The sequence below is a fragment of the Dichomitus squalens genome (assembly GCF_000275845.1).
Source record: "Dichomitus squalens LYAD-421 SS1 unplaced genomic scaffold DICSQscaffold_46, whole genome shotgun sequence".
Lineage (NCBI taxonomy): Eukaryota > Fungi > Basidiomycota > Agaricomycetes > Polyporales > Polyporaceae > Dichomitus > Dichomitus squalens.
Window position 1 is genome coordinate 240756 of NW_006766928.1, and position 10946 is coordinate 251701.

The 10946-nt window shown below is 54.7% G+C and overlaps 4 protein-coding genes across 4 annotated transcripts; 3 read left to right on the forward strand and 1 right to left on the reverse strand.

The window, feature by feature from the left end:
• Positions 1 to 695: 695 nt before the first annotated feature.
• On the forward strand, positions 696 to 1577 carry DICSQDRAFT_129212 (uncharacterized protein; the record flags this gene model as incomplete). Its single annotated transcript, XM_007369280.1, has 4 exons — positions 696 to 892; positions 963 to 1374; positions 1438 to 1489; positions 1552 to 1577. 4 exons carry the CDS (start codon positions 696 to 698, stop codon positions 1575 to 1577), a joined length of 687 nt encoding a protein of 228 aa, XP_007369342.1.
• Positions 1578 to 2192: 615 nt separating this feature from the next.
• DICSQDRAFT_68106 (NCS1 nucleoside transporter family) lies at positions 2193 to 4425 on the forward strand (the record flags this gene model as incomplete). Its single annotated transcript, XM_007369281.1, has 11 exons — positions 2193 to 2261; positions 2318 to 2382; positions 2432 to 2461; positions 2520 to 2732; positions 2789 to 2874; positions 2926 to 3031; positions 3091 to 3282; positions 3337 to 3586; positions 3652 to 3723; positions 3776 to 4017; positions 4083 to 4425. The coding sequence occupies 11 exons, from the start codon at positions 2193 to 2195 to the stop codon at positions 4423 to 4425; spliced, it is 1668 nt and encodes a 555-aa protein (XP_007369343.1).
• A 2344-nt stretch (positions 4426 to 6769) lies between these two features.
• On the reverse strand, positions 6770 to 8156 carry DICSQDRAFT_111017 (uncharacterized protein; the record flags this gene model as incomplete). The annotated part of the gene is made up of 3 exons (XM_007369282.1): positions 6770 to 6880; positions 6939 to 7102; positions 7163 to 8156. Coding segments are annotated over 3 exons (1269 nt in total), but the record flags the coding sequence as incomplete, so codon positions are not given.
• Positions 8157 to 9845: 1689 nt separating this feature from the next.
• On the forward strand, positions 9846 to 10935 carry DICSQDRAFT_173465 (uncharacterized protein; the record flags this gene model as incomplete). Its single annotated transcript, XM_007369283.1, has 2 exons — positions 9846 to 10118; positions 10182 to 10935. Coding segments are annotated over 2 exons (1027 nt in total), but the record flags the coding sequence as incomplete, so codon positions are not given.
• Positions 10936 to 10946: the final 11 nt, after the last annotated feature.

The window sequence follows — 10946 nt, forward strand, 5'->3', positions numbered from 1 at the left end:
CTTATAAACTATAGCACCCTTAGGCTGCAGAAGATAAGGTAGGATGTCGATATCTGTCACACAAGCAGCTACAGAACTCATTAGACTCTTGACACGCTGAGTTGGGAGCTTCTCGACGAACTGATTTATGCGCAAACCAACCTCTTGTTCGGGTCCTTTCAAAGACGATACACTCTAGTCTCAGATATCTACTCCTGACTACTCACGAGCTCCTCTACCCGGACACTGTGTCATTTCTGCTCTCCCACGAGTCGTCGGCACCGCACCTCGGCAGCGCTACGCGAGGCGCTTCAAGCACACTCTCGCCACCAGGTTCTGGAGCTTGGTGACGCTGTCGTTCTCGACGCTCGACTAGTTGCACAACAAAGCGGTAACTTGACGCCCCGCTGAGCACATGAGAGCCTATGATAGGTGAGCTAACCGCATGCGGCTTGCATGCAAAGTCCAACAAATTCGTCGCTCCGCGCATGGTACGTAGCCAAATCAATTCAAGATGCAATATCTGAGCGCTAGGATATTTGACCAACATCGCATCCTCCTTGAGGGGTTTGGTGAGGTATAAAAGCATCCAGCACGAACAGCGTTTCCTCAGAGTTCCAGCTCTTCTTCCTTCTCCCCTCATTCTTTTCCTCCTCCCCTCATTCTTTTCCTCGCTTTGTCGGACCCATCCGCTACTCTTACCGCGATCCTCCAACATGGTAGCTATTAGGGATCTGGTTGCTACTGCCACTGCTGGCTATCTTGCCTCAGGCTACAACTGCCCGATCAACAACTACGTCCCGTCGTTCCCTTCAAATCAAACCACGCTCGTCGCACCCTCCGGAGAGCCCAACTTTCTGGGCCTCGCGTTTGGCGTGCAGAACTACACCTGCTCCAACGCGGACACTTACACGTGCGTCATGTCTTCCTGCAGTCATTGTTCAACGACAATCATACCAATACATATCCGTCTCGCAATCTAGGAGCATCGGCGCCGTCGCAGAGATAATTGACGTGTCCTGCATCGCCTCCACCTCCGAGTTCTCGACGATTCAGAACGACCTCTACACCGTCTGGACGCAGCTCGTCCCGGTGTCCATCCAGACGGTCATCGACACCTTCCACCAGCTTAACACCCCCATAATTCTCGGCCAGCACTTCTTCCAGCCTAACCCCGTCACCGGCTCGGGCCTGAGCCCCGTATGGGATTTCCGCTCGAACCCGCGCTTCGCGGGCAACCGGAACGCGTACGTCTTGGGGGCGGTCAACGGCTCGATCCCATCGCCTACCGACCCCACGGACGATGTCGCTTGGTTGCACGTCGTGAACGTCCAAGGCGACCTCGCTAACGAGATCTTCCGCTACGACACTGTCGGCGGCCAGCCTCCTACCTCGGTAAGTCCGAGCACATTTTTGCCTGCCTGAAATGATGCAGCGTACTAACTGATGCCTTATAAGTGCACCTCCGGCAACGATACCGACATCTCTGTCAAATATGTTGCGAAGTATGGTAAGTCTGCTCCTCATTCAATACCTTTCTTTGGATCGCTCGAATGAGCTTGACTTTCACAGCCTTCTATGGCGGCTCGGTCAACTGATTGCGAGGGTTTTCGCACGGTGGCAGTGTTATTCCTAGTCACAGGCCGTTTGGGTCAGTCACAAATTGGATGCGAGTGCGAATGAACACGCAGTGAATGTACCCTAGTAAGCGGAGGTTTCGGCAAAGCGTGACCTCGGGGCGTGTAAATCTTGGGGCGCGGTAGCGCCCCCCGGTATCTCGTCTCATTGGAGGAACGTCGAACAAGGCAGCAGACAACGACGTCCCCCAAAGGGCCAGTGACCTCGCCGATCGGCCGACTCCTAAGCGAGCTACGGGCTACATTAGCTTCTTGGTACTATAACTTTAACTCTAACATTTAGGAAGTTGCGGACGCACAATGGCTGGTACCATGACCTGCCAGCTACAGCGCATGTTGAGCTTTCGCCTCCATATCAGCGCGCCTTATCAGTCTGAGAAGCGCATGAAGGCTCCAATGACAGCATGCAGAAGCCCAACGGACACCCGTGGGGCCTACGGGGCTCAATGTTATCAACCGCACGGCTATATAAGTTGATAGGTGGATGCGGGGTAGCCGCTAGCGACTCGTTCGCTGCCCGTACGCGTTTCGGTATTCCTCCCTCTTCTTCTGCTCTCTCTGGTCCTACAGACAACCATGGGGATTGTCAAGAGACTACAAGTCAACCGTCCGGAGAACTTTGCGCAATCAGAGCTAACATTGCAGGTATGAACGCTCTTCACTTCTTCCCAGCTGGCACACTGATTATTCATCTGCGATAGAACGAAGACCTTCTCCCTGTTCCTAAGGAGAAACGCCCATGGGGCGTCTGGAATTTCATTTCATTGTCCGTCATCTTCTGTCTGTCCATTGGTCGTCTAATGAATTCTCCACAGCTGGGTTGCAAATGGTTTCAACATCAATACGTACGTCTTGCCTACCTCCTGCTTCTGCAGTATTGAGGCTTACAGCACTCGGATTTAGATGGATGATCTCCTCTTCCATGATCCAGCTTGGCCTTGCCTGGTGGCAAGCCTGGATATGCGTCTGGCTGGGTTATGGGCTCGTCGCTCCATTCATTGTCGCGAATGCGAGACCGGGAGCAATCTTCCATGTCACGTTCCCAGTAGTCGCGCGGACAAGCTTTGGAGTATGGGGAAGCCTGTGGTGTGTGTTCAACCGAGGCGCCATGGCATGGTGAGTAACTATATTGAATCGCCGGTACTATAGCTCACACGTATCTTCTGCCCAAGCATCTGGTACGGTGTGCAGGCTAGCATCGGGGGGTCTTGTGTCCTTGTCATGCTACGGGCAATGTGGCCATCTGTGAACAACATTCGTAAGTAGGCGAGTTCTGAATCCTTGCAGTTGAGTTGATCCCCTCTGCCAGGGAACCATTTGCCTGTGTCTTCGGGGACAACTACAAGAGACTTCATGTGCTTCTTCCTGTTCTGGTTCATATCGCTCCCGGCCATCTGGTTCCCCATTCACCAGGTGTACGCCTTGTATGCTCTTACCGCCTCACATATCATACTCATCGACCTCATACCCCTAGCCGGCACCTCTTTACGCTGAAGGCAGTCGTGGTTCCCGTAGCGGGTATCACATTCTTCATCTGGTGTATCGTAAAGGCCCATGGTGTTGGACCGATCATTCGTCAACCTGCAACATTGCACGGCTCTGCTCTCGGGTGGGGCATGGTCTCGAGTAGCATGTCCTGCTTTAGTAACATGGCCACTCTCGTCACGTACGTCTTCTTCCAGCCGCTGTGCCGTGCGTTGCGACTCAGGTCGGTGTACAGGAACGCGCCCGACTTCGCTTCCCGCGCTCGTCACCCTTCCGCTGCTCTTTGGCCACAGCTTATCACCGTCCCACTGAGTTTCGCAATCGTCAGCTTCTTCGGAATCATCGTCAGCTCGTCTTCACAGGCGATCTATGGCGAGGTGATCTGGTCTCCCATCGACCTGCTTGGGAAGTTCCTTGATGGAAACCCAAGCCGTGCGACCAGGTTTGGGGTATGGTTCATTGCTGCGTCGTTCATCATCGCGCAGGTATGCAGCAACTTGTAAACCATCGTGTGACCTGAGCTGACGGCGCGCTGCGACTCCTGTGGTAGCTCGGAACGAACATCTCGGCCAATTCGATCAGCGCCGGCTGTGATCTCACTGCTCTTCTACCCCGATTTATAGTAAGCGTCGATCCACCTCCCGTTCGTCCAAGGGCCTAACACGCCTCTGCAGAACATCCGCCGGGGAGGATACATCGCCGCAATCGTGGGCCTGGTCATGCTCCCTTGGAACCTGCTCAAGAGCAGCAATCAGTTCACCTCGTACCTCTCCGCCTACTCTGTCTTCCTCAGCTCCATAGCAGGAGTTATGGTCATCGACTACTACGTGATCCACAAGGGGCACTACAATATCACTGATCTCTACCACACACGCAAAGAAGGCTGGTACTGGTACACGCTCGGAATCAATTTCCGGTGTGTCTCTGTCCTCTAGCACGTTTTCCACACAGCGACTGACAATCATTCCGCACAAACTCCAGTGCCTACGCCGCATACATCGCCGGCATCCTGATCAACGTCGTGGGCTTTGCAGGCGCGGCAGGGCACCACGTGCCCCTCGCAGCGACGCGCATCTACGAGCTCTCATTCTTCACCGGCTTCGGGGTCTCCGCGATCATCTATTGGTTGCTCAACCTGCTGTTCCCCATCAGGGGACTAAGCGAATGCGGGACGTTCGAGGAGGTGGACGTCTCCGGCTCCGTTCTCGAAGGCGTGGGTGCCATCGGATACGTGCACGAGGTGGAAGAGTGCAAGGAGGCCGCGGACGTAGACAAAAAGAGCATCGCGGGCGTGGACGTGCAGAGCGTCCGGTCGAATGTGTGACGATTGCCGATGGGGAGCTATTACGCTCTTGCAAACGTGGTCATGTCAAATATAACGATCATAGATCCACTCGGCAGGAACGAATGGCATGTCTTTCTGAATCGACCTACACTCCATCTGTCTCTCCGATATGACATTGATCGAAAGGACGGTCAAGGAATCCTCGGGTGCGCGCCTTGGCGCAAACGGGGACTCCGCAGTGACCCAGTAGACTTCAAGCTACGTACCAGATTCAACTTGGCAGTCACGACATGCCGAGCGCTGCGAGTTGTAGTGTTTCTGGCAGGGAAGGAAGGTGATGGAGTGAAGCACTCAGCCATTTGGTACCGATGCAGCGAGTGTGATGGCGGGGTGTCCCAAAGCCGCAGGAGGTTACACGAGATAGTACATACCCCTATATCCTTCCCTTCGTGTCATGCTTTCCCGGGATAGTGTCTTTCCACTCTATTCGTCCCGGATCTCCCAAGGTATCGCCTGATGCCGTTAGGAGGACGTTGTTCGGTACAGATACGTGCGATCCATAGAGCTCGCTGAGACCTTCGGTGGTACTCCAGTCAACTGAGTGAGCGAGCGGAGGCGGAGAAGCTAGAGAACGGTGCGAGCAAGCCAAAAGCGCGTATGACTCAGGACATGCAGAATGCAGCTTTGTGACTCAGCGAGTATTGTATATTGAACGGAGCGAGTGTCATAGGCGCCCGCGCCCCGGTGAGACAAGTTCAAGTTATGTTCTGAGTCCGTCGTGTGCCTCCGCACAACTTCGGATTTGTGAACTCTAATCATCTCAGTGTATTCACCACAGACTGAACTGTACAAGCTTGAATGCCCGCAATGAATCTGCCTCGCCTGTCTCCAGGCCCGCCATGTGTCTCTGACTCGGACATGCCACTGTGAGTACAGCACCGTCCCCAACTGCCACTGCTCTTTACAACCATGTCGGCGAGCCTATCGCTTTGCGTAGAGCCACAACAAGGTTTGCATATTCAAGAGGGATCGGTCCTCAAAGGCATCAAACCTCCGTTCCCACGCGGTATCTAGGAGCGAGCTCTGCACGACTGGAATCTCACCACTCTGCGACATTGCACGAGTACACTGAATTTCCGTAGGACCCGGACCGTATTGTACAATGCTAGCAGGATAGAATGCACAAGTGTTACATGATAAAAGCTAACGTATACCAAGTAATGCATCGACGAGTTTTGATCGAGGTACGGTCATAGCATATATATAGGAGCAGAAAGAGTAAAGCCGGGTGATTATTTAGATGCTATGCGGATTGCAATAGTCAACCCTGCCTGCTGCGTTTTCCGCTGCCCGCGTCCTCGGGTTCGTCCGCCTTGCGCTTCATACGCACACGCTCACTCCTTCTGACGGAAGAACGGGGAGCAGGATCGTCGACGTGCATGCCGTCCCGAGTGCCTCCATTGGGGAATCCTTCGCTGTCGTGCATAGATGCGCTGGAATCGTCATTGCAGCCGCCTACCTCCTGACCCTCCACTCCGCCCTCCATGTGGCCCTTGTCTTCGTCGTCCTCGACTTCAACTACAAGGTCGTAGTCGTTCGCGGTGTCTTCTGGGTCGATCTCGTCGTCTGTGTTCTCTGGTTGGTATCGTTCACCCTTTTCATCATCGTTGGTGTCATTATCTGCACCATCCTCGTCTTCGTCTGGAGCCTCCTCTTCCTCTCCATCGTCGGAGTTGGGTTCCAGCTTAGGGACGAAGTCCCTGTTCCGCTGATCCTTGGTCTTCTCACTCGTAGGCCATGCCTTGGCGTGCTGTAGGGCTTGGCGTAAGATTTCGATGAAGGCGTCGTGATTCTCCAGATTGAGAGCTAGCTGTCGCTCCTTTTCCTCACGGAGCTTTTCCGCCTGGCGGAAGCTATCGGTATCGATAGGTTTGGCACTAGGCGCAGCAGCACCAGCGTTCTCCTCATCAGACTCGCCCGACGCCATTGCGTCGAGGAACTCATCATCGAGGGTCCGGCAGAGGCTATCCGGGCTAGATGGCTGGTCCTCAGCAGGCGGTGCGCGCTCGTCCGTCTCCTCTTCGTCAAGATCGTGATCGTAGTGGGCTTTGAACCAAGACAAGAGCGTCGACACGATATCGTTGAGGGGATGTTGGCTTGCCTCTCCAGCAGGGGCGCGATCCTCTGGTGGCCGGAGGAAGCGCAGCTTGGTCCCGCCGGTCCCGTATCGACCATGATAGTTGACGAGGCTGATCCTGCCCATCCACATGGCAAGACGCTTGCTAGGACCACAGCGCTTACCGCCATGATGAGGCGCATAGTCGTCGAAATAGTCATGGAGGAACTGTCCCACGTTGTTTGCGGTGATGTTATGGTGGAGGAAGCGGACAGCATAGTAGATGACGACGTGAAACATCGATTCCAGCTCGTCAGCGATGACGACAACGCTGCCAGGATCGTCGAGTATATTGACGGAAAGAAATTGCCAAGTCCCCTGTGATGCATTTCAGCAAGTTACGCCAAATCAATGGACACAAGCCTGAAAAACGTACCGTCCGTTCGAGTTGTCGTGGAATGAGTTCCCGGTTGCGATCTTTGGCGAGCTCCCAGTCGTTGAGAAGCCCGCACCAGTGACCGTTCTTATTCGGATACAGCAGGATATTTCCTGCGCTGATATCTCTATGAATATATCCATGCTTGTAAGCCGCTCTGTGTGCTACAGTAAGGCGATCAGCCACTGCGGGCGGAGAATGAAGCGAAAGAGATGAGAACATACCGAGGGCACAGTGATACACCGCCTTCACAAGCTGATAGCTATCCTTGAAGGATGAAAGTGGCTTGCCGACCTCGGCAACGACGCTACGGTAGTGTTGATGCTGCTTCAGTGGACACGTCTTCCCAGGGTGAAGCAACTCCCAGACCACCGGAGACCGTGTCGACTGCCCAGTGACGTCGCCATGAGAGAGAAGCGTAGGGATAAATGGTACGTCTTTGTAATCGTTGAGCGTCTTCAAGGTTGTACCTTCGGGCATGATACCCTCAGCCACGACACGCCACGCGTCCTTGAGGTAGACGAACTTCTCGCCGAGCTGTTCTCCGTCCTCCCCGATCTTCAAAGGGAGAGCCACGTAGCCACGCGTCCCGCGACCCCGAACTCCAGGTGCTTGGAAGTTGGGCTTTCCAACGACATACCAAAGATCCTTCTTGGTGATGTCGTCTTCGACCTTGACTTTCCACCACGGTCGACGAGAATCAAGCGCCTCCGTCCAGAGGGCCGTGAGGTAATGATCCGGTTGGGCCTTCTCAAGGTCGTCCCGACGCTGACGCATTTTCCCCGCAAGTTCGCTGTTTTGGTCGATACGGAGAACGGTCGTATCGTACCCGCGATCCTCAGGAGAGAGTTGGACGTAGCGCCAGATGAACTCGATAAGCAGTCGATCGTTGAGTAAGTAGTCCATCTTCTGCGTCGCGAAGATGCCAGAGCGATCGAATCGGACGATGCGATAGTACTTTCCGAAGAAGACGAGCATGAAGAGGTGAGTGCGCTGCTGATACTCGAGAACAAGCTCGGCGTAAGACAAGATTTGGCCGAGGGCGTCCCTGCGCTTCGCGGTCTTCGGCTCGCCATTTGGCTGCTTATCGTCGAAAGGGTCTCCAGAGCCGTTCGACTTGCATTCGATGGGCAACTCGATGTGTGCCCAGTTCGTGGCTAGAAAGGTATCGCGGCGTTGGCCCTTGTGCCTGCGAGGGACGTGGGGTCGTGGATACATGCCGCAATCCGGAGAGAGGAGTGACGTTGTGTTTCTGTCAGCCTTGTATGGAGTGGCCACAAAGCCGTACATGGTTCCGGGGAAACCTCTCTTCAGGCGCTTAGGCTACAACAAACGTGAGGGGCCCGTGGTTAGGCGACGAATAGGCTGAGGGAGACGCACCAGCTCTTTGTACAGCACTGACTCATTCTTCGGCTTCTTCATTCGCTTGAATAAAGAGGCGGGCTTCTTGAGAGGAGCAACACCGGGTCCGGTGGTTGGTTGCGGGACGAAGTGCTGGAGGAACTTGTCGGCGTCGAGAATGGTGGTTCGGCCGTGCATGTCGTGGCGTAATTCGGTCTGGTTCTCCTTACGAGAGAGCTTGTGGTTACTGTAGGGCCCCTTAGTCAGCGAAGCCTGCACCGGAGAGTCAGAAGTAAGGGCGGCAGAGGCTGAATGAGACATGGTGAGTGTTTGGGATATGTTACAGGGGGGTATAGGACCATACCGGCAAGGGTTTTATATAAGAACGAGCTATAGCAGTGACGTCCGTGACCGGTCCACGGAATGCGCGCTGGTCTGATAGAAACCAAAACCCAGCTGGGGACAATGCAAGTGGCTGCGGTTGTGGAACGAAAGCAAGTTGAGATTGTCAAGCGCCCGTAGCCGAAGAGCGTGACTCAGAAGTCGGTCACGTTAGTTTTGCCACCCGGCGTTTGTTGAAGCTGCGCATGGTTTCTGCCAAAAGAGCCTCCGTCAAGATATGATGACGACTGAAATGTCATACGATCAGGATCGATTCTGTTATCATTATTGAGGCCTCAATAGAAGTGGATCTCTGCAGCCTCGCAGCGCAAGAGGCCGATGTAGCGATGCAGCCTTGGAGCAGAGCCACCGGATGTCTCCAAGGCGTGCGTCCGCGCTCTCCATGTCAGCTTGACAGATTGTTGTATATGGGCTCAGACTAACTTCGGAACAGACTTGGATGCACAATTTTGCCAGTCACGTCTCAAGCCTGCTGATCTAGACGAGGCGGCCCTCTGGAGGTACCTAATAGTGATAGGCGACCAAGGGAACTGTTGTACGCAGGTTTTCAGCGGATGAAGCATTGTAGCCGCAATGTTACTCCTCGAGTCATGAAGACCTCGCCCTCGCGGCTGCTCAATTTGGAATGCCACTAGGATCGCGCTTTCCCACAGCACAGCCACGTTCCAGCGATTGCTCAGATTCCTCGACGGCAATCCAATGACCGGACGTGCTTCTTGCTTTCAGATATACCACAGGGAGGACATACATAACGTGTTGCAATTGCTTGGGGGAGGTGATTGGGTGTTGAGCCGCCAACAAAGGAAGCCGTTGTCCACTTTGCCGCCCACGAGGCGGAGCCCCCATCCAGCGCCTATCATTTCCAACTTGCTTTCCTCATCCACCACTGTGCCCCCCATTGTGCATCGGCCAGCTTCCTCATTCGGACATACTAGCCGTTGCGCTTTACCAAGTCTTACCTACTGCTTCGTGCTCCGTGATTGATCTTAAAGGTCGAACCGGTATGTCGTCCTTTCTCCCAGTTCAATCTCCCAACCACCGCCTCCCATCCGCTCATATACTCGTCCTGTACATCCCTGACCACGTACTTGACGTTATACACACATAACCGAACTCCTCATTCCCCGTGACCGCCTCCTCCCTGCCTCGACCATCCTAACCACGATGCCTTCCCAGGTCCGATTCTCCGAGGATACGAAGACCTTCGATTCCCCAAGTAGATTGTTCAGACTCAAAGGTAGCGACGCGAATATTAAGGAAGACCTGGAGCGCGGCCGCGGCGAACTTCGTTCCAACATGCACGGCAAGATTACCCTCATCCCACACGCCGACTTCTTCACCCGCTTCCTCCCATCGATGCAGAAATCCAGGTCGAAATCCAACAGATTCCATGGCTTGGAAACACCTTCCTCAGAGACAGATATGTACAAGTCGCTGGTGAGTACCGTTTTCATTGTTCGTCGTCGATTCAGAGCCGTGTCGCTGATGTGGTGGTTACAGCCCAAGGCGCTGAACAATGCCCACATCTGCCCCCGCTTCAAGATCATCGCGCATCCCCACAAGCCTGACAAGACCGAGCACACGAAACAATCCGTCGACATGGGCATGTCTCCAGCCGACAACGTGCCAGAGGCTGAGATTAATGCGACCTACCCGGGCGTGGATTGGTCTTACCTGGAGCTGCCGATGGAGTGCAAGACAAGCAGCACGGAACAGGATCCCTTCGATGAGGAGCGGGGCGGCGAGCCGGTCGGGGAGAAGCGCAAGGATGTGCTCGGCCAGATCCTGTCGTACGCCGAGCTCGTCTTCCAACGTCAGCAGCGGATGTTCTTCTTCATGGTGATCTTCCTCGGCGATTACGCCCGTATCGCGCGGTTCGACCACTCGGGGGTGTTTGCGACCCATAAGTTCGAGTACAAGACCAAGAACAGCCCCCTGGTCAATTTTCTGTACGGGTACTCGCGTCTGTCGGCTGTCGACCGTGGACATGACCCTACCGCCACGCGAATCCTATCGACGGACCCGCTCTACAAGGAGATGAAGGAACGGGCCAGAAACGTCAATACGGATGATCCGCACGACTACGTGCGTGAATTGTTCAGACATACGCTCAAGTTACGTCGGCCGTGGTGGAAGCTCGAGGTCCACGAGCAGCGCAAGGATGACACGGGACGCGACCTGGAACCCGTCATCCACAAGTTCGCTGTCGGCGCACCGTACTTCCAGGCTCCCGGTGTGGCTGGACGGTTCACGCGTGGCTACATC